This window comes from Cyprinus carpio, unplaced genomic scaffold, assembly GCF_018340385.1.
Source record: "Cyprinus carpio isolate SPL01 unplaced genomic scaffold, ASM1834038v1 S000006825, whole genome shotgun sequence".
Classification (NCBI taxonomy): Eukaryota; Metazoa; Chordata; class Actinopteri; order Cypriniformes; family Cyprinidae; genus Cyprinus; species Cyprinus carpio.
Window position 1 is genome coordinate 127,003 of NW_024879403.1, and position 23,142 is coordinate 150,144.

General features: G+C 38.0%; 4 protein-coding genes and 1 long non-coding RNA gene across 5 annotated transcripts; 1 reads left to right on the forward strand and 4 right to left on the reverse strand.

Annotated features, from left to right (window-relative positions):
* Nucleotides 1-203: 203 nt before the first annotated feature.
* On the reverse strand, nucleotides 204-603 carry LOC109045465 (histone H2B). Its single transcript, XM_019063342.2, has one exon. It carries the CDS (start codon nucleotides 581-583, stop codon nucleotides 209-211), a length of 375 nt encoding a protein of 124 aa, XP_018918887.1. The 5' UTR covers nucleotides 584-603; the 3' UTR covers nucleotides 204-208.
* Nucleotides 604-1,841: 1,238 nt separating this feature from the next.
* LOC109069797 (histone H3) lies at nucleotides 1,842-2,376 on the reverse strand. The gene has a single exon (XM_019086406.2). The coding sequence runs from the start codon at nucleotides 2,324-2,326 to the stop codon at nucleotides 1,916-1,918; it is 411 nt and encodes a 136-aa protein (XP_018941951.2). The 5' UTR covers nucleotides 2,327-2,376; the 3' UTR covers nucleotides 1,842-1,915.
* Nucleotides 2,377-2,908: 532 nt separating this feature from the next.
* Nucleotides 2,909-3,404, reverse strand: LOC122145027 (histone H2A-like). The gene has a single exon (XM_042756273.1). The coding sequence runs from the start codon at nucleotides 3,349-3,351 to the stop codon at nucleotides 2,965-2,967; it is 387 nt and encodes a 128-aa protein (XP_042612207.1). The 5' UTR covers nucleotides 3,352-3,404; the 3' UTR covers nucleotides 2,909-2,964.
* Nucleotides 3,405-13,198: 9,794 nt separating this feature from the next.
* LOC122145034 lies at nucleotides 13,199-16,003 on the forward strand. Its single transcript, XR_006160040.1, has 3 exons — nucleotides 13,199-13,437; nucleotides 14,157-14,232; nucleotides 15,421-16,003. It is a non-coding gene; the product is annotated as an uncharacterized LOC122145034 (long non-coding RNA).
* A 6,722-nt stretch (nucleotides 16,004-22,725) lies between these two features.
* LOC109080879 (histone H2B) lies at nucleotides 22,726-23,142 on the reverse strand. Its single transcript, XM_019095889.2, has one exon. The coding sequence runs from the start codon at nucleotides 23,103-23,105 to the stop codon at nucleotides 22,731-22,733; it is 375 nt and encodes a 124-aa protein (XP_018951434.2). The 5' UTR covers nucleotides 23,106-23,142; the 3' UTR covers nucleotides 22,726-22,730.

Here is a 23,142-nt window from a genome sequence, read left to right on the forward strand (position 1 = left end):
TATTATATTTGAGGTCAAATGCACACAGTCTTTCACTGCAAAAACAAGAAAAAAGGTTGTGAATTGCGAACTTGAAACATTCAATATATATACTACTTTTGCATAAATTCACACAACTGAGATTGATGAAAGTTACAAATGCTCTTTAAGGGATCAGATGGGTGGCTCTTAAAAGAGCCTTTGGGTCTCGGAGAGTCGGAGCGGAGCTCTACTTGGAGCTGGTGTACTTGGTGACGGCCTTGGTGCCCTCAGACACGGCGTGTTTGGCCAGCTCTCCGGGCAGCAGCAGACGCACGGCGGTCTGGATCTCTCTCGATGTGATGGTGGAGCGCTTGTTGTAGTGAGCGAGACGAGACGACTCACCGGCGATGCGCTCGAAGATGTCGTTGACGAAAGAGTTCATGATCCCCATCGCCTTAGAAGAGATCCCGGTGTCAGGATGAACCTGCTTCAGCACTTTGTACACGTAGATAGCGTAACTCTCCTTCCTGGACTTTCTGCGCTTCTTTCCTCCTTTAGCGGCGGTCTTAGTGACGGCCTTCTTGGAGCCCTTCTTAGGCGCGGACTTCGCTGGTTCAGGCATGATGAAGCTGACGAAACAATGAATATAACGATCCGGACAGAGACGTTTATTGACTCGCCTATGCTAATTTTCAAGGAGATATGGCGCCTTCTGATTGCGTGTTTTCATAGACCAAACCCATAAACTCGTATGTGATTGGACAACTCGAAGTATCACGATCGGGACGAGGGCCAATCACAGGCGGTAAATTGATAGCCCCACCCACCGCTCCGCGTTTGAAGGACATCAACCGATAAAGTTTCCTTTGTTTCAATTCCCGCTCTTTTTGTTGTTTTATACAAGAAAACAAATGGGTATCAAATATCATGCAGTGTATTTCTGAAACCTCTTAATAGACCCGTTAAAATAATTTAGAGAAAGGGGAGTAATGACGATTAAACATTTTATTTTTCTCTGCTGTCCTGCCAATTTAATTTCTTCTCCAACTTAAACACCATTGCCATCTGATTGTTTTCTGTTTTTAAAATCACTTGGATTCAAAGAAAACGCTAAACAAGCAAATTAAAACGCCATGTAAAACAAAAATAAACATGCTCTCATTCGCCTTTAAAAGTGCTACAGAGGTCACATCAAACATGAAATCAGTGGTTCTCAATTCTCCTATGAATAAAAACCTATCACAACGAAACTGCCTTACTTAGTACTTAAGACAAATTCATGACGCAGTTTTGTAATAGCTTTGACAATTTATTAACTTAACATTTGTGAAATTGCACTTGGCTGAATTATATATATATATATTTGTGAAATTGCACTTGCGTGACATTCAGCCAAGTATGGTGACCCATACTTTAGTGCTCTGCATTTAACCCATCCGAAGTTGCACACACACAGAGCAGTGAACACACACACACACTGTGAACACACACCCGGAGCAGTGGGCAGCCATTTTATGCGCGGCGCCCGGGGAGCAGTTGGGGGTTCGATGCCTTGCTCAAGGGCACCTAAGTCGTGGTATTGAAGGTGGAGAGAGAACTGTACATGCACTCCCCCCACCCACAATTCCTGCGGGCCCGAGACTCGAACTCACAACCCTTCGATTGGGAGTCCGACTCTCTAACCATTAGGCCACGACTTCCCCACATATATATATATATGAACATTGAGATTTTGATTTTTACTTATAAAAGTGTCATTGCTAAACAATTTTGCCGGTGATTCTCTAATAAGAAAGTAAAACTGATGAAACAAAACTAAGACCCAGACAAAATTTCTTAAAATATTAAGGAAGTGTTACTCTCTACTCGTTATACTCAGAAATTCTCTCGTTCAGTGTGATTTTGGTGGCTCTGAAAAGAGCCTTTGTGTGCTGAGTGGGAGTCAGCAGGGAGTTTAAGCGCGCTCTCCGCGGATGCGGCGCGCCAGCTGGATGTCTTTGGGCATGATAGTGACTCTCTTGGCGTGGATGGCGCACAGATTGGTGTCCTCGAACAGACCGACCAAATAAGCCTCGCTGGCCTCCTGCAGGGCCATGACAGCGGAGCTCTGGAAGCGCAGGTCCGTCTTGAAGTCCTGAGCGATCTCTCGCACCAGACGCTGGAAGGGCAGCTTGCGGATCAGCAGCTCGGTGGACTTCTGATAGCGACGGATCTCTCGCAAAGCCACGGTGCCGGGCCTGTAGCGATGAGGCTTCTTGACGCCGCCGGTGGCTGGAGCGCTCTTACGGGCGGCTTTGGTAGCGAGCTGCTTCCTCGGGGCTTTACCGCCGGTGGATTTACGAGCCGTCTGCTTGGTTCTTGCCATTTTCAAGAATCTTCCGTCTTGTGTTCCTCAACAGAATATGACTGTAGTCTTATGCTGGGGCTTTTTAAACTATCCTGCCGCATTGGGCGGAGCGTCACCAGCAGCATGTGATTGGCTATTCTGTTTACGTCGCAGCGTGAGGCGGCCAATGACAGTGCGTTTCCTGTTTTCGAACAGACAGAGGCAGTCTGCGTTTCCCGCTCAAATGTTCTCTATTCAGTCTCCTGTGTTTGTTCTCCTTTACATATATGATCATCAGAAGACTGCTCTGTTAGAATCAGAGCTAATAAAAAGATACTTTGTTATTTACACTACACTTGACAGTGGGGTGGAGAACATTACAATAAAAGTTTTGTTTTATCTTCCTCATAGCTTTGAAAAATGTTGGATGTTGTCTTTTTCTCATGTGAGGGGAAATTTTGTGCTTTTTCACTCAAACTGAATTATGTACACAGTAAGACTCATAATTCGCTCTATTGGCACCACTTGTGTCCAGTGTAAATAAACGCAAACCGTGTGTAATATATGTAATAAAAAGAAATCAAGCAGCTCAAATTTATCATCGAATTCAAACTGCTCTTATAGAGAAAGTGGGTGGCTCTTAAAAGAGCCTTTGGGAGTTTGTTGTACTCTGGTGTTTATTTGGTTTTGGCGGGTTTCTCGGTCTTCTTGGGCAGCAGCACGGCCTGGATGTTGGGCAGCACGCCGCCCTGAGCGATGGTCACTCCGCCCAAGAGTTTGTTCAGCTCCTCGTCGTTGCGCACCGCCAGCTGCAGGTGACGGGGGATGATACGGGTCTTCTTGTTGTCCCGAGCGGCGTTTCCAGCCAGCTCCAGGATCTCAGCGGTCAGATACTCGAGCACAGCGGCCAGATAAACCGGAGCAACGGCACCGACGCGCTCGGCGTAGTTGCCTTTGCGGAGAAGTCTGTGAACACGACCGACGGGGAACTGCAGTCCTGCTCTGGAGGAGCGAGTCTTAGCCTTCGCTCTGGCCTTACCGCCGGTTTTGCCTCTACCACTCATTATTTAGTTGCAATATATGCTGCAGACAAACGCAGAAATGATATAGCGCCGTGGCATGACGATCAGTTTTTAAGAGAGCGTGCTCGTCGTCTATTGGTCAGAGTCTGCCACAGCTGCAAACCAATCACTGCAAGCCCCTCCAAAACTCCAAACCCCGCCCCTCTCTGCCAGCTTTTCTCTGTAATGTTGTATAAAATAAAATAATACAGATACGCAGAAAACGAATATATATTTATTTGCAAATAAAACACTTGATTAATTGCAAAAGAAGATAAAATAATGGCAAAGTAACCAAAGTATAAAATCGCAGGTTCACATAAATAATAAATATAAACGTTTGCTTTTGAAAGCCTCTGATGTTTCCTTCAAATCAAATCTAGGCTGCGTTCTATTATACTACTTTATGCTAAAATTATGTGATAAGCTTTGTATTCTGTATCCATTTAAAAGTTAAATACACAAAAATAAAACAAATACATTTTACCGGTGTCTGGAGTGTGTGGGCATTTCTCTACAGTGCGGCACTTGTTTCAAAAACCATCTGGAATCTGCTACAAAATACACATACAAAACACTTAAAAAATATTAATTACTCAATGCCATATATTAAGCACTTTACAACTGACAATCTAGCTACTGCAAATCCCTGGGAATTAAGTGTTTTGTAATAAAACTTGCAAAACCAGCATGACACAACTTACTAACAAATAAATGAAAGAGAGTGTGTATCATTTGATTCTTTTATTTTTTTGCAATTATTTCTAACAGCTGAAGAAATCTTTCCTCTCTCTCTTTTGTCTCCCTTTCTCTCTCTCTCACTTCTCGGTCTCTTCTTTCTTCACTTTCTCTGGCCTCCTGTTCTAGTCTCTTCTCATGCTCTTGTCGCTCTCTTTCTTTTCTTTCCTCCTTTTCCTCCATCTCTCTCCATCGCCTCTCCTCCCTTTCAATGGCATCTCTTTCTCTTTCAGCTTCCCTCTCCTCCATCTCTCGGATCAGCTCCTCAAAATCTTTCCTTTTCCTCTCTACTCTTTCACGTTCTGACCCCACTGAGGATGGAGAGGTAACAGCAACATCCGGGCCAGATGAGGCAATAAGGGTGGGTGGTGTGATGGAGGGTCTGCCCCCTATTGCCTCATCCATGGCAGAATACCATTTCCAGGATGCTGCTGTAACCCCCCTGTAATCCTCAGTGCTCCAGTCTGTGGACATTTCAGATCCTACAAATATTTGAAAACAGAATATCAAGACAGTCAATTACATTGTAAAACATATGATTTGTTAAATGATCGCATTACAGGGCCAAACATGAGCATGATTCAATCATGACAGAATTCTCATTTTAGGGTGAACTTCAATAATAATAATAAAAAAAAATCTTACTTTATATTTTTGTTTAAGGTTCTCCCATTTTTTTTTTTTTTTTTTATCTGAAGAGCAGACATTTTGCCCTCTAGCCTCTGCTCTGTGATAAAAACTCTGCAATAAATGCACAGAAATCAAGCATAAAAGGAATGCAGTAAGAGCTTGAGTAGAAATTTTAACATCTACAACTAACTTACCATTGAATCTATACTAGAATACATTAACATATTACATTTGTCTTGTTACGTAACTTACTCAAAACCTTTAATTGCAGCGTTTCTCTTTCCAGTGAAGAGGGCTTCATTAGCCACTCTCCACTGTATCAGAGCACGGGTGTGTTCATCAGTCAAAATCAACACAGACGTGCTGAACCATGGTCAATCTATTAATGTTACATGGAAAAGCTGAGGTAACTTGTTAACAGCAGCTTGCTATGTAACCAACAAATATTGCATAATATCAACACTGGTAAAGGAGAAATAAAAATGTTTTAGTTTACTGTAGTTTTGTAACCATCTCATTAAACTGCTAAACAACGAAGAAAGAAAACAGTGTTAGCTAGATGATTTACATTAGCTCGGACTATTCCATAATAATAATGATAAAACTATATTTTTTTCTGAATTGGCTGGAAAAGGACACCCTCAATTTACATTTTTTTAAACTTTAAACAAGGCAATCGTTTACTTATATGATGTTAAACAAATACAATTTAACCACAAAAAAAAAAAAAAAAAAAAAAAAAAAAATTGTTTTATAAAGAACGTACACTTGAATAGAGCTGTGTCTCCGCTTTCCGCCATTTTCAAATATAACGACGACAAATCCTCCCCCGTGGCATCATGGGATAGTAAAGTGTCCATCGTATGCGCACTTCGGAATCTCGCCGGAAGTAGTAGGTCATCCGGGTACTTTTTGCCTAGTGTTTTTCGAATTCTATGATTTCGGACATACTACTCTGCTCGCGAACTGTTTTCGCATACTATATAGTAGGAAAGTATTCGATTTCGGACGCAGCCCTAGTCTTTGTTGAATTGCATGCTTTTCATTCATGTTTTATCGGAAATTATATTTAGTATTCTGTTGTAAACACGATGCAATCAATAGATTTTTACTTTTAATACTAATGGACATTGCTAATACTGAGATTAAAATAGTATACTCTCTTAAATGCCCAAAAAGCATTCAATTAAAATCATTGCAATTGTGCTGTTTAATTGTAGCAAGTGGGTGGCTCTTAAAAGAGCAGTTTTGTTTTGAAAAAAAAAAAAAACACAAAGACTGACGCTTATTTCTTTTCGGGAGCCGCCTTTTTAGGCTTGGCTGCTTTAAGGCTGATTTATACTTCTGCATCGGACCTATGCCCTAGCCTACGCATAGATGCACACCCTATGCCGTAGCCTGATGTGCACCTTTCCAAAAATCAAACAGCACGTCAATTCTGCATGGACCGCAAGTGCTGTGATTGGTCTGCTAGAACCCCTCCCTCCGTACATACTTGAGTTTGGTGTGTGTTTATAATGTGCACTTTAATATATTTTAATGCTACACCTTCTTATATAAAATAAAACAAAGCAAAGAACAAGTCTCTCATCATTTATCATACTACATAGCATTATACTTCACTAGTTGTCTGCGACAAACAATGTTGATCTGCCGTGGTACAAGTCCTTGTGGAGACTGAAAGATGCCATCTTCTCCTGTTCCATTGCTGTCTCCTTTTTGTAGTTTTAAAAAATGATTTGATATTTATTTGCTTCTTCTTCAGCTTTTGCCGTGGTCTGCGGGTTACACCAGCAACATGCCCGTGGACACTGCAGACGAGCGGTTTGCATGTGTACTGCATGTCGACGCGGACAACAACGCAGAAGTATAAATCAGCCTTTAGGCCTCACCGTCTTGGGTTTGGCTGCCTTGGCCTTCTTGGGGCTCTTTGGCTGGTTTCTTAGCAGCTGCAGGCTTCTTTGCAGCGGTGGCGGACGGTTTCTTCGCCTTCTTGGGGGATTTCTTGACCGCGGGTTTCTTGGCTGCAAGCTTCTTTGCTTTCGCTGGAGTTTTCTTGGCGGGTTTCTTCTTGGTCTCAGCTTGCTTCTTGTTGAGTTTGAAGGAGCCGGAGGCGCCGGTACCTTTAGTCTGTTATTTTACAAAATAACTCAAGGAACGAATGCTATAGTTTTATTTTTTAGTACCTTAAAATAACTAATTTGTGGGAGAGAATATTAGAAAAAAATAAAAATGGGGGGAAGGGAGTATGTCATTTTGATCCACACTCCTGATTGAACGCAACTGTTTTGAACGAGCGCACCTTTAACAACCAAAAAGTTTCATTGTCTGTTGCAGAAGTACAGATGTTCCTCTAGTTGATAGCAGAGGAGTGGATCCAGTGAGAGCTTGATGGAGCGACGCGGAATGAAAAACTGGCAAGAAAAGAGGTGGCACAACTATAACGACATGTGAATAATCCTGCCCACTCTAAAGAGATACAAAACTGCAGTGGAAACGCAAACCATGCTGAGCCGAGCCGTACCGTACCGTACTGAGCCGTGTTATACCACGCAGTGGAAAAGCGCCATTATTTGATGAATAGAAAAGAAAATAACAGCATATGGGAAACAAATGCAGTTCTTTTGAGTGATATATTTTTCAAAGAATCACAAAAAAAAGCTGTACAAAGTTTTTCAACAGAAAGATGATGGTTTTTTTATTTATCGTAAACTAATAGAATTGCACTGATCAAGCCCCATGTATGATTTTTAAGTGCATGTTGTCACTATCTTTTAAACCAGTATTTTAGAGATTTTGTTACTAGGACCGTGATATATGACTGCTCTATATAATAACCACTGATGCCAACTCTCGAGAGACAAATAAGCAACCGCAGCTTCAAAAACAAGCCCAATAATATTTAGTTATTTATTATCATCAATTATTTATTACCAATCATTGAGCCTGCGACATTAAACTGGAACCACTCTTTTATTTGAAAAGCAAAAACAGATTTTACAAAAATCAGCAAACTGCAACAAACTGGGCACAATCCGCTCATCTCCAATCAGCAGAATAAGGACTGGAGAGATGAAAAAGAAGAAAAAGGAGGCCTGTGACTGTCCAATAGACTGCAAAATAAATAAAAAAACGTATTTTTAACGTGTTCAGTGAAAAGGAATTACTCTGTATATGAATTATAATTTACGTGTAACGATCAGTCCACTGAAAGTGAGTGTAGATGAACCCAAGTGCAGTTTATTTACAAGGTGATAATCCAAACAAGGTACACAGACTTGACATGACATAAACAGCCTAGACTCACCAACAGTAGGTTACAACATTACGTTAATACACGACAAGAGACAATGGCAAAAACATGACTACTCATAGTAAACAATGGAGGGAAATATGACAGGAACAAACCAATGGGAAACAAAGCACATGACTCAGACAACCAATGAGTAAACCGAACTGATAAATGACAAGACAAACCAATCAGAACATGACACAATGAACAAGAGGAACCAATAGCAAGACGACAAGAGGGCATAGACAGTAAAAGAAATGGACACAGCGACCCCATTGGAACTCAATTGAGACAAGTGAAGCCCATTTTTAGCGATTTTTAGAACTTCCGTTTCTGACGCGCAGACTCAAACTAAGCTTGATGACGTCAGCAACCTGTCTGACAGATGTAAATCTTCTAGTAGCTGTGGGTGCAAACTGCCATCGTTAATCTTGCAGAGACGGCGAGTTTGAGCGGGGAGTTCTTTGGCGTGAGTGAGCAGGAGTAAGTATTCTGATTAATTATTTTGTATAGTATTTTAAAATGTAACGCCAGTACGCCATATCTCTTGACCTCTCCCCGATTGCCTGCGAGCTTCTCCTCCTGTCTGTACGGTAATTTCTCTACTGTGCGACAGAGAGTCGAGTGGTTATGACGCAATCGTTAGCCTATTTTTACAAATAACTGTTTCTACGGGGCCATAATGTAACATAGAAGGTAATGGAGCCCTTTATACATTGTCGTGTATCTTTAGAAATAAATAATGGACAAATGGAGTCTTTAAACGCCTCAGATGTAAAGTTATTCGCTGTCAAAGTGACGCAAAAATGAATGGGAGTCAATGGGATGCTAACGCAAGTGGAGTTCTGCTACAAGATGGCGGCACGCGGCCGACTTCAACTTCCGGTCGACTTCCTTGCCCCCTGCAAGAGGGTAAGGGAAGCATGACACAAACAGCATAAATCAAACTACAAAATAAAGACATGAAAACAAGAACATGAAACAAAACCCCAAAACAGACATCGCACCACGTTACACACAACTTTTTTGTATAAACTATAAATACAAATAATAAATACAAAATAGTGTTCCATCTGAACACTTGTGTTGCATTTCAGGGCAAAACAATAAAACATTGCCGACCAACAATATAAAATGCGGGAAACAATTAATTGTATTACAAACTATACTACGACTGGAAAATAATGTAAATTGTAAATTGACGTTTAATGTATCCGACAGCACCTGTAGTCCCATTTAGCAACTCGTTAGCAACCATCTTTAGGAACATAAAGGTTTAAAAAAATCAAGAGTGGGGCATAACTGGTGTTTTATATCGTAGAATAAAGCGTGAAAGTATCTTGAGCCTGTGTGAACCATGGACCTTATTTAAGGTATTTAACAAAATCTCATTCAAAAAACCCATTGACTCGGGGATGGAACCGGAAGTGCTAAAATGGTAACTTGCTTTCGGGTTTTTGCCTACAAAGTGACATCATAGTTTCGCCATTTAATTAGTCTACAGCAATGACATTATTACTGCACAAAATTAATTTGATGAACATTTTGGGGAATAAATCAGGGGATAAAAACTTTTAATATTTAATGTGCTATTTAAAGGACACAGGATTATATAATAGAATTTAGTGAAGATTATGGTCCTGATCCACACTCCTAATCAGTAGGTGGCGGTAATGCACCTAAAAGTTGTATGCCATCCACCATTAAATGCCAAGAAGAAGAAGAAGAAGAAGAAGAAGAAGAAGAAGAAGAAGAAGAAGAAGAAGAAGATTATTACAGTGACTGATTGCAGAACAGCAGAACCATACAAATAAAAATCCTTTACAACGGGAATATACTGATCAAATGTAAGAGAGGATCAAAGGAATAAAGTGTTGCATATTGGAAGTGTATGCAAGAAGACTGTATAGGGGATAAAAAAGTAATACATGGAAAAACGGGGACACGAGGAGTAATATCGGGTATTCCAGTCGAAGAGAATTTGGACAACAAAAAGAGTATGCTATAGGAGGAATAGTGACGAATGTGAGGCGATTAAATAAAACAGTAAATGGAAAACGATTTGCCTGTGTTCATTGACTTTCAAGATGAAAAACTTCCAGAAAGGGTTAAAATAGGATACATGAGCTACTTCGTCAGTAAATATGTTCCACCACCTCTTAGGTGTTACAAGTGTCAGAGATATGGACATATTGTGTGTAGAGGAAAACAGAGATGTGCAAAGTGTGGGGGAGAGCATAGGTATGAGGAATGTGGGGAAAATGTGAAGGTAGCGTGTTGGAGATCATAGTGTAACATATGGAGGATGTGAGGTAAGGAAAAGAGCAGTGGAGGTCCCACAAATTAAAACAAAGAGTAATATAAGTTATGCAGAGGCAGTGAAAAAAAATTTAAGAAGGAAAAACAAAGGAAGGGCCAGCCAAAGATGTCAGAACTCTGGATAATGCGAGAAACCAAAAAGAGGTATCAATGAACATAGAAAATTTTATTTTGTTCATAGCATATGTTATCAATTGTACTGATCAGGTAAAACAGAAAACAGAGAAAATTAAAGTTATTACAAAAGGTGCTGAGAAATGTTTGTCAGTAAGAAACCTCTCTTGGGAACAAAATACCAGAAGACTTGAGTTGGAAGGAAGGTCTTCAAGCCAAATTGGATCGAGTTAATGTTTATAATTCAATGGAATGCAAGGAGTCTATTGGCAAATGGACAGGAATTCAAAAGTTTTATCAATGACTTAGAAATAAAACCGGACATAATTTGCATCCAAGAAACTTAGTTGAAACCATCTTTTGATTTTATAGGTTATGATACAGACAGAGACAAGGGTAATGGTGAGGATGTGGCATTTTTATCAAACAGAATATGCATTATAAGGTAGTGGTAAAGGGAAAGGAATTGGATTTATAGTAATTGAAGTTTGGACAAATGAAGGGGATATTAAAATAGTAAATTATTACAATCCTTGTAAAAAAAAATAACACTGGAAACAATAGAGGAACTTGCAATAAATTTAGAGGGTAAGGTTATTTGTTGTGGAGATTTTAATGGGCATAATACATAGTGGGATAATTATAATGATTCAAATGGGGAAGTAATAGAGGAATTAATGGAACTTAAAAATTTAGTATGTGTAAACACTGGAGATGGTACTAGAATAAATGTGGTAAATGGGAAGGAAACGGCAGTTGATATTACAGTTGTATCGGAAGCTATAGCAGGAGTATGTTGGTGTCAAGTTAATAAAGATAGTACATTGGGAAGCAATCATTAACCAATTTTTATAGAAATAGGTATAACAAATGAAATAAATGGGTCAGAAAGATGGGTATTTAGTAGAGCAGATTGGGTGAAATTCAGGCAGATAAGTGATGAAATGATGGGAGTAATTAATGGTGGTGAGGAAATAGAGGAATTAAATCGAGTAGATTATGGAGTTATAATAGAAGCAACAAACCAATCAATTCCAAGAAGTTTACACTGTAAAAAAATTAACGTGAAATCAACAGGAACTTGCTTGCAACAAATAGCCAGCAAGCTTCAGTATTTTATTCCACGGTAATATTACTGTAAATCTGACTACAGTAGTTCACAACATACCTTATAATAACGTACAGTATATTTATACTGTAAATTTAATTACAGCTCATGTTTTTACACTGTATTTTAAAATACTGTAAAGTTACTATGCAGTATAATTGATTACGGTAGTTTTTATATTCACATATACGCATATATACATATAACTAACTACAATCTGTTACATGCTTAAAAAATAATGAAATATAAAGGCTTGTATGCAAAAAAAAAAAAAAAAAAATCACACAGTTATATTACTGATTATTAGATGTCACGTAAATTATGACAACACTCAGAAGTCCATTTAAAAACTTTTATTACAATTTAATTCATTAAACGGTAAAAACACTCTCCAGACTTGACAGGGCCAATGCAGATCCCAGGTTTTTGCTGCCTATAGAGAACAAAACACAAAAATTGAGTTGCACTACAGCTTGACAGACATCAATGTGATAAACAGACTTGAAAATGACTTACCTCTTTATTAACCGAAGAGCGATACTCATCAGCACGCTGCAATGTCGAATAACATACACGCTGAAAGAAATGAAAAATATATTCAACACTGCATAGACATCCTGATCTCCTCGATCCGTTACAAAGCTAAAACCGCTATCATTTTATGAATTTTACTGCGTTCTTCAATAGCTGAAAATGACTTACCTCTTTATTAACTCATCAGCACGCTGCATTGTCGAACAACATACACGCTGAAAGAAATGAAAAACATATTCAACACTGCACAGACCTACACAGATATTCGTTTCACAATGCATCCCCTTTCTGAATGATCCTGATCTTCTCGATCCATTTTAAATGCTCACAAAGACAAGATACAGATGTGGAAGTGAAAGAACATCCCATAACCTGGCATGTCATATTAACACCACTGTGTGATTTGTCAGCACTTGGTGTAATCACTGCATGGTTACGATACATATGTGTACGAAGGCCAGCGGCAGTTTTGAAGTTACATGGACACTGGAAAAATCCACAAGAGAATCTATAGTTTGCAAGATTCCTGTGTTCCTTAGCATGTCTGACAAATTCTGGAATAGACTCTACAGAGCACTGACACACTTTGCAAGAGAAAGGCATTTCTAATCTTATTTCCAAGCAATTTTAACTTTAGATGCAGTACTTACCCATCCATATCTGGTGACTTCACCAAGGATTTTTACCTGTAAGACAAAGAGAAACATGGATCAGTTAAAACATAAAAAGGTTACAAAATAATTCCAATAGGCCTATATAAAATCAAAATAAATAATTCGAAAAGAAAACAAATTTCAAAGACCAGAAATGACAAGCTAACAACTTAAATGCAACTTAAAAATAGCAAAAAAAAAGTTAACATATAATTTTAGTAAATTAAGTATTTGAATGCTAGTATTAAATAACCTGTGCATTTCATTTATTACTTGTAGAAAAAAAGGCTAATCTATTCAATTATTATTATTTATTTATTTACCTATTACAATTAATTTGAGATCTCTTGGGATCCTAACACACTGTAAAAAGTAAAACATTGCTGTTTTTCGTTTGATATATATTTTTTCATTCCAGTAGCCTAAAATTATTAGATTGTTAAGTAAAATTACATTTTGTAATTTATATGTGTCTTTCAATCTATTTTCTTAGATAGATACAATATAAAATTATAACATAACAATGAAATTTAAATTATACATTCGATCAAACGACTTTTATTAGATTAAGCATGGTTTGCGCATGCGCACACATGAAAACCCGAGAGAAAGTTCTGCCTGGAAGAGACCGCACGCAGCAGAAGTCGGAGGAGGCTGGTTATCTGCTGAACAGCGCGAAGCGAACAGGACACGTTTGTCAGGTAAGGGAGGAATTAACCAAAATTGCACGTCTGCGTTATCCTTGCCCTTTATTTCAGCACTCACACTATAATTTTTTATAAGGTGACTAGGTCAGTTTTTATAAGGTGACTTCCTTGGCACAGTTTTACTGATAGCCAGGTTAACGTTAGATAATGGCAGTGACCATTAACATAAGCATTTACAGGCTAGCGCAATCTAGCATAACTTCAATGTAATGGGGAAACTCATTCAGCATTTAAATACTTGAATAGCATTAACGGCATATCATTTTAATGAACAGACACGCAGATTAGAAGTTATTATACCGTTAATTTTGACATTAGCGGTATAGCGTTACCATGGCGCCCTTTTACAGCTAACGATTTTCCTGGGAAATCCAAGAACTTAATATTATATAGACTGATTGAACGGATATTATGAAAGGGAAAAAATATTTTCTCGCTCTGAATGTTGTAAAAAAAAAAAAATTTGTATTCATGACTAAGGCGTCACGTTAAATGAATCGCCTCAGTATGCGAGTGACGTGCAAGTAACGTAAACGTTTCCCGCTCAGAGTTTAGGCTAAGCTAACTGGCTCTGCTCCAGGCGCTCAATGCCAATATGAACGAGGATTTTTTATGTTTTCAATTTGCGAAGGCGGAAATGAATGTGAGGAAAATTAATTTACACTTTGAAACTGTAAAACTAAAACGAATTAATGTTTGGATTTGAATTTTAGGAAAGCTGCTGCTTGGTAGGCCTAACGTAGTTCCTGGTGCCAGTTTTGGTTGTCTGTCAAGTCTTCGCTGACACTGGTAAGTTGTTGATGCAATATAATGTAGATACCGTAACATTGAATAAATAAATTTTCGCCAGGTAAGATACTGATAATTAATCACAAACCCCTTTATCTAAACCTCTAACCGCCGGACTCGCGCGTCCTCCATGTCTGTAGTTTTTTAACACATTTCACTCGTGTTTGTAGTTCTAACCGAATCCTCGTCCAACGCGCGACGGGCAATATTAGCCGTTAGTGTGTGTGTGTGTGTGTGTGTGTGTGTGTGTGTGTGTGTGTGTTTCTGTTTGTAAAGTACTTCTTTTACTTTATTAGAAATTACATATTTATATGGTAACATCCAAATGCTGCGCCAAGATATACAGTGAGGTTTAAGCCATTTTGATTTACATGGAGGACTGGATCCGACATTAAGAGAGTTTATTATAAAACTGTTATTAAAACGCTTGTCAAAAATGGAGAGACCATTTACAAAAAGTTGAAGATTTTGTTGGCTTGTATAATTACATCAGAGAATTTGGTTAAAATTATTATGCCACTAGGAATAGCCTTGATTACTTTAAATTCTTTTTCATTTACAAAAAAGCCATATTTTTAAATAAAATTAGGATAAGTGTATAATTTTCCATTCTTGTCAATAAGCTGGTTTACAATTAATATGTTATGCCGAGCCCAATTCTCCTTATACAATGACTTGTTAATATGAATATGACTTGTTAAAACTTGTTACCATTGTTCCATTTACACAAATATTTACTTGAAATATTTCACTTTATGTGTAATGGATCAATGTAATATACAAGTTTTCACTTTTTACCTTGAATTATTGAAATTTATGAACTTTTTGACTATATTCTAATTTTTTATCCCACACAGAGAGAGAGAGAGAGTTTAAGACACACACGTCAGCATGTCACAAAGTTGATTCATGACAATTATGTTTCTGTTTATTCTTTCTCTCTCTCTCTCTCTCTCTCTCTCTCTCTCTCTCTCTCTCTCTCTCTCTCTCTCTCTCTCAAGCAGGGATGTCATATAAACACAGGCACACACACATAACAGGGTCTTTCTCTTATACATGCAGCTTATGAAATGCAAAACAAGCACACTCATTCAGTTCAGGAAATGCAGAATAAGCAGGGGTGTCTCTCACACACTCAACTGGGTCTGGTCAGCACTCTTTATTTATTACTATGTTTTGTCTCACCAGGATATGCCAGGTGATGGACTGGAGCAAACAATGGCCGTCTTAATCAGTGAGACAGACACCAGGGTTCTCATTGAGGGCACAGAGGTCAGAAACGTGCCCTCAACCGCAGCTGCTGTAGCAATGCTATTTGGACTGACATATGTGCTAAACCTCGAGTATCCAAAAGAACTGAAATTCACTTTTGAGTTTTTTCAGAAAGTTTTAATGGGGCTTGACACAAGAAAAATGACCCCCAAGATATGTCGCCTCTGCACTCTGCTGCATAGTCAATGACTGACTGACAGCCTCCATTCAGTGCTTTGATGAACACACACACAGGATGGCAGAAATGCTTTCACCCCAGTCTCCACTACATCGTATTAGTAGTTCAGTAGTTGTTTGTTGTTTACTGGATGTGGCAATATCTATGTTTTGTATTTGATTTACATTTATTTCTTCTGCCAAAAATGTTAATTCCTGAGAGAAGCAGACCAATTGTTTTTAGGTATTTGTTCTTATTTCTTATTCTTGTTCTTCTTCTTCTTATTTGTTCTTATGATATATTCACATTTTAATACTGCTATATATGAAATTCAACTTGAAATGAACTGATCACTTGATCACTCTCAATTACATTTGTATTTGTAAAACAATGTTTGTTTTGCCAAAAAAAAGTCTAATCTTAAAAACAGTGATTTTCATACAAGATTGAATGAATATTTGATAGAACGTTTGATCTGACTCATTTAAAAATGTGTATATATGTGTGTGTGTATATATATATATATATATATATATATATATATATATATATATATATATTGTATGAGAGAATTTTTTTTTTTTTTTTTTAGATTATGCCAATTGTGAAGCCTTTTATATTACTTGCAATGAATACATATTTTAGATTGAAGAAAATTCAATTTAGATAAATTCTTTTAAAAAACTTTTTTTTAATTTAAGCCAATGTAAAATATTGATTTACACCAAATTCAGAAAAGAGTTTGCAGGAAATCAAGTCTGTTAAAAAAAAAACTTTTTTTTTTATTTAAGCCAATTTAAAATATTGATTTACACCAAATTCAGAAAAGTGTTTGCATGAAATGCAGAAAATTAGTTTGAACTGAATGGTTTCTGAACATTAGGTCAATGTAAAATCTTTATTGTGAATGGTTACTTCAATTTTATTAAGTTAATCCAATGTTTCACTTTTTACAGTGCAGAGACCCGATTTCGAGGGAGAACCTGATTTGTCACAAATAAGAAATGAGAAGCACCCAAAGTGACAAAAAACGGGGATTATAATAGCCATTATCGTGAATATCAAACTATATCAAATATACAACTAAATTATCCACAGTCCGTTGGCAGTGGCTGTATCCAGATATTAATAAACTATTGCACTTGAAGAAGTTAATGAAAACGAGTGAGCAAAATCCTGTGAACGTCTGGTCTGAAGAAGGACTATACCGAGACGCGGGAATTAATTCGGTGCGACTTTCACTGCCTGTGTATTCACTTTAAGTGTAACTTACATCGGTTGTACTCACGTAATAAATGTATAATATTACTGAAAACACTGTGGTTGTCCCTTCAAGTCGTGCATAACATTAGTGTAATAGGTCGATTTCGAACATAGCTTTAAAGGCATGATAAAGAAAACGAATGAAATTAGGAGAGAGTTTAGGTGACAGAGAAGGAGAAAGCGGAAATGATCATGAAAACATTTGTCAAAATCCATAGCTCGGATAATGTCAACAAAGAAGGGAGGAAAGGACGAAAGGGAACAGTTTTAAGATATAGAGAATGAATTATGGAAGATGAAGGGGTAGCTGATATCAGAGTATGTGAGCGGTGCGGAGTGGGAGCGGAGCGAGGAGCGGAGTTGCGTGATTTTGCCAGGTGCGAGGAGCGGATTTTTTAAATGTCGGAGCGTTGTGATTTTCTCTCGCTCCGAAACGCTCCACTATCGCTCGTTTTTTTATTTTGTTATTAGTACTTTCACAAACATTTATATAAAGTATATATCATGTAATTCATTTATCACATGATTTTAATCATATTTTTACCGACCCCCTCGCGATTTCCACCTGTGCATCTCCATTATATGATGGACGATTTTATAAGTTGGTAATAAGCAGTAAGCACAGGTAAAGAGAGACAGGAAAATGGAGTTTCTGAAATATTACCGTGAAGAAGGGGGAAAAAAAATATAAATGTATTATAAAAGGTAGTGATGACAAAGGAGAACGCGAGTGCAGGGAGGTGATTGCAACGTCAAAAGATTCATTGTGGAATCTTAAAAGGCATGTGTCAAGGAAACACGATAAAGTTTTTCGCTCATACGTGAAAAAAAAAAAAAAAAAAAAAAATCTGAAGGTCGGTATTAAAAGAGATCTATATTTTTTCGTTTGGCAATTTGTTTAACTTCATTTTCTAGTTTGTGATGTATTTTATTTAATGTAATGTTTTTCGTTTGATAATTTAATATAATGTTTTTCAATTGATATTTTTTTTTAATTTAGCCTCATTCAACAGTTATTTTTTTTTATTTTTATTTTGCTTTGTTTAAAAGTGAGCTATGGTTTGGGGCTGTTCAGTGTTCAAAATTTCAATAAAGTATGGATGTTCTTCTCTTAGTACTGCGTATTCGTTTTACACTACATGCATCTTCTGATCAGAGACTGGTGTTATTAAAAAAATAAATAAAAATACTGTGGAGCGAAAACGGAGCGAGATGTATAAGGACGGAGTGGGGGAGGGAGAGGAGCGGAAAATTGTACACCCAGAGCGGAGCTTGAGCGGAGTAATTATGAAATACTTTGAGCGTGGAGCGCAAATTCTTCCCGCTCAGCTCCGCTCACATACTCTGGCTGATATACTTAATTTGCCATTAACAATAGGAGAATTAAATAGTGCATTAAGAAGTACTAGATTATCAGTGCCAGGTAAAGATCAGATATGTTAAAAAATGTAAGTGAATCATCAAAAGGTATTCTTTTAGAGTTATATAATAAGGTATGGGAAAAGGGACAGTTACTAGGTGCAGGAAAGAAGCTGTAGTAGTTCCAATATGTAAAGCTGGGAAAGAAAGTAATAGTCCAAGTGATTACAGGCCAATTTCTCTTACTTCACACCTATGTAAGGTAATGGAAAAATATATAAATCAGAGACTAACACATTATATGGAAACTAAAGGGAATATTTGTAACTATCAAAGTGGGTTTAGAAAAGGTAGATGTACAGTCGTGGCCAAAAGTTTTGAGAATTACATAAATATTGGAAATTGGAAAAGTTGCTGCTTAAGTTTTTATAATAGCAATTTGCATATACTCCAGAATGTTATGAAGAGTGATCAGATGAATTGCATAGTCCTTCTTTGCCATGAAAATTAACTTAATCCCAAAAAAAAAAACCTTTCCACTGCATTTCATTGCTGTCATTAAAGGACCTGCTGAGATCATTTCAGTAATCATCTTGTTAACTCAGGTGAGAATGTTGACGAGCACAAGGCTGGAGATCATTATGTCAGGCTGATTGGGTTAGAATGGCAGACTTGACATGTTAAAAGGAGGGTGATGCTTGAAATCATTGTTCTTCCATTGTTAACCATGGTGACCTGCAAAGAAACGCGTGCAGCCATCATTGTGTTGCATAAAAATGGCAGGCAAGGATATTGTGGCTACTAAGATTGCACCTAAATCAACAATTTATAGGTTCATCAAGAACTTCAAGGAAAGAGGTTCAATTCTTGTAAAGAAGGCTTCAGGGCGTCCAAGAAAGTCCAGCAAGCGCCAGGATCATCTCCTAAAGAGGATTCAGCTCCAGGATCGGAGTGCCACCAGTGCAGAGCTTGCTCAGGAATGGCAGCAGGCAGGTGTGAGCGCATCTGCACGCACAGTGAGGCGAAGACTTTTGGAAGATGGCCTGGTGTCAAGAAGGGCAGCAAAGAAGCCACTTCTCTCCAAAAAAAACATCAGGGACAGATTGATCTTCTGCAGAAAGTATAGTGAATGGACTGCTGAGGACTGGGGCAAAGTCATATTCTCCGATGAAGCCCCTTTCCGATTGTTTGGGGCATCAGGAAAAAGGCTTGTCCGGAGAAGAAAAGGTGAGCGCTACCATCAGTCCTGTGTCATGCCAACAGTAAAGCATCCTGACACCATTCATGTGTGGGGTTGCTTCTCATCCAAGGGAGTGGGCTCACTCACAATTCTGCCCAAAAACACAGCCATGAATAAAGAATGGTACCAAAACACCCTCCAACAGCAACTTCTTCCAACAATCCAACAACAGTTTGGTGAAGAACAATGCATTTTCCAGCACGATGGAGCACCGTGCCATAAGGCAAAAGTGATAACTAAGTGGCTCGGTGACCAGAATGTTGAAATGTTGGGTCCATGGCCTGGAAACTCCTCAGATCTTAATCCCATTGAGAACTTGTGGTCAATCCTCAAGAGGCGGGTGGACAAACAAAAACCCACTAATTCTGACAAACTCCAAGAAGTTATTATGAAAGAATGGGTTTCTATCAGTCAGGATTTGGCCCAGAAGTTGATTGAGAGCATGCCCAGTCGAATTGCAGAGGTCCTGAAAAAGAAGGGCCAACACTGCAAATACTGACTCTTTGCATAAATGTCATGTAATTGTCGATAAAAGCCTTTGAAACGTATGAAGTGCTTGTAATTATATTTCAGTACATCACAGAAACAACTGAAGCAAAGATCTAAAAGCAGTTTAGCAACAAACTTTTTGAAAACTAATATTTATGTAATTCTCAAAACTTTTGGCCACGACTGTACTATGGACCCTACGGTATGTCTGAAACATGAAATACGAAGAGCTCAGGCTAACAGAGAAAGTGTAGTGGCAGTATTTTTTGACATCGAGAAAGCATATAATATGATATGATGTGGAAAGAAGGGTTAATAATTAAATTGAGAAAAGCAGGAGTTAAAGGAAAAATGATAAGATGGATTAGATGTTATTTTTTTTTATTTATTTTTTTTTTTTTAAGATCTATTCAAGTAAAGATTGGGAAATAATTTTCAGAGATAATAAAGGTAGAAAATGGAACACCACAAGGGAGTATAATTAGTCCTTTATTATTTTCTATTATATGGTTAATGATGTTTTTTTTTTTTTTTTTTTTTTTTTTTTTTTTTTTTTTTTTTAAAAGTATTGAAAAAGGAATAGGAATTTCTCTTTATGCGGATGATGGTGCAATCTGGAAACAAGGGAGGAATTTAGAGTTTGTTGTAAGGAAAGTGCAAGAAGCAATGACAGAAGTAGAAAGGTGGTCATATACAGTAAGTGGGGTTTTAGATTATCTGTTGAAAAACCAAAAATTTTATATTTTCAAATGTAGGATTAGTAGAAAATTGAATAATTGAAATTATATGGTCAAGGTGTAGAAAGAGTATCATGTTTAGAATTTTTGGGTAGCCTATATGGTTTGATAAAAAACTCATGTTTAAAATACACATTCAAAAAATTGTTGATAAATGTAAAAGGGTAATAAATGTTATGAGATGTTTAGTGGGGAAAGAATGGGGGTCTGAGAGGATGGCTCTAAGAAGTAAATATACTGGTTTGATATGATCTGTATTGGACTATGGGAGAAAAGAGTATCAATCTGCTGCTAATACTGTGTTAAAAGAGGTGGACAAAATCCAGTACAAGGCATTAAGATTATGTACGGGGTTATGAGATCTATCAACTACAGCCTTGCAGGTTGAAATGGGAGAAATGCCTTTAGATCTTAGAAGAATTGAACTGTCACTAAGATACTGGGTCAATATAATGGGACATAGTCAAGAACACCCAGCTAGGGTAGTTCTAAAACCTTTCTGGGAAAAAGGAAGGAAAGAAATCAGAAGTTTTGGATGGGAAGTGCGAGTGGTAAAAGAAATGGAAATAGGTGAAACTCCAGTAAGCCCTACAGTTCCATGGCCAACAATCCCTCTGTGGTTAATATATCAACCTACGGTGGATATGACATTAAGTGAGGATAATAAGGATAAGTTAAAATCAAATGTTCAGGTAACACAAGTACATTCATGAAATTTTTTATGGTTATGTTCAAATATATTCTGATGCATTGAAAAATATGGAAGACAAAATAGGTGTGGCATTCAGTATCCCAGAATTTAATGTCAAAATCAGTAAAAGAATCACAGATAATTTGTCAGTGTACACTGGTGAAATGATTGCAATTTTACTGGCATTGCAATGGGGGGAGGAAAATAGGCCAATGTGGACACTCATATGTTCTGATTCAAGTTCATCTTTAATTACAATTAAAACATGTTATTCACAAAGCAGAGCAGATATAATGATTGAGATTTGTCAAACAATATATAGGATCCAGATGATGGGAATTTGTGTAGCTTTCTGTGGGTACCAGCGTATGTGGGAGTAAAAGGAGTTAGCAGACCAATACGCAAAGGAAGCAACAAAGTAGACATAGATATGCAGATAAAGTATGGTAAGAGTGAAATGAAGTGTTTAACCAGGTAACATGTGAAGAATAGATGGCAGAAATATTGGGAAGAGGAAAGAACAGGGAGATGGTTTCATAGCATTCAAAGAATTGTTAGGAAGTACAGAGTAACAGGAAGAAATAGACGGGAGAAAAATATCATCTCAAGGCTTAGATTTGGTCGCACTGCTCTTAATAGCAGTTTGAAGAAAATGGGGAGACATGAAACTGTGAATATTGTTATATGGAGGAAAATGTAGAGCATGTTATAATGAAGTGTCCAAGATACGGAAAGGAAAGAAATATACTGATTGATGGCCTCAAGGAAAAAGAAAAACTTAATTTAATGAACATTTTGGGGAATAAATCAGGAGATAAAAACTTTGTTTAATGCGTTATTTAAAGGACACAGGATTATATAATAGAATTTAGTGAAGATCATGGTCCTGATCCACACTTTTAATCAGTAGGTGGCGGTAATGCACCTAAAAGTTGTATGCCATCCGCCATAAACGCCAAGAAAGATGATTATTACTGCGAACAGACAGCGTGCGTTGCAGTTTCAGTGCATTGGAGAATACGTAAAAAACATGGCTACTTGTCATTTTCCGAACAAGCAACCATATTTTTCAAAATAAACCCAAAAAGAAAATCGCAACCCGGGATTTTTTAAGCAATTAAAAAAAAAAGAAAAGGAGCCCAGAGCGCATATTAGAAGCTCGTAACGCTAGCCAACTTGATAACAGACATTACTAGTAAAAGCAAACCACAGAACACTAAAAGCTCTTTAAGGGATTAGGTGGGTGGCTCTTAAAAGAGCCTTTGGGTCTCGGAGAGTCGGAGAGGAGCTCTACTTGGAGCTGGTGTACTTGGTGACGGCCTTGGTGCCCTCAGACACGGCGTGTTTGGCCAGCTCTCCGGGCAGCAGCAGACGCACGGCGGTCTGGATCTCTCTCGATGTGATGGTGGAGCGCTTGTTGTAGTGAGCGAGACGAGACGACTCACCGGCGATGCGCTCGAAGATGTCGTTGACGAAAGAGTTAATGATCCCCATCGCCTTAGAAGAGATCCCGGTGTCAGGATGAACCTGCTTCAGCACTTTGTACACGTAGATAGCGTAGCTCTCCTTTCTGGACTTTCTGCGCTTCTTTCCTCCTTTAGCGGCGGTTTTAGTGACGGCCTTCTTAGAGCCCTTCTTAGGCGCGGACTTCGCTGGTTCAGGCATGTTTTCTCTTGATCTGTAAAACAAATCTGTATATATT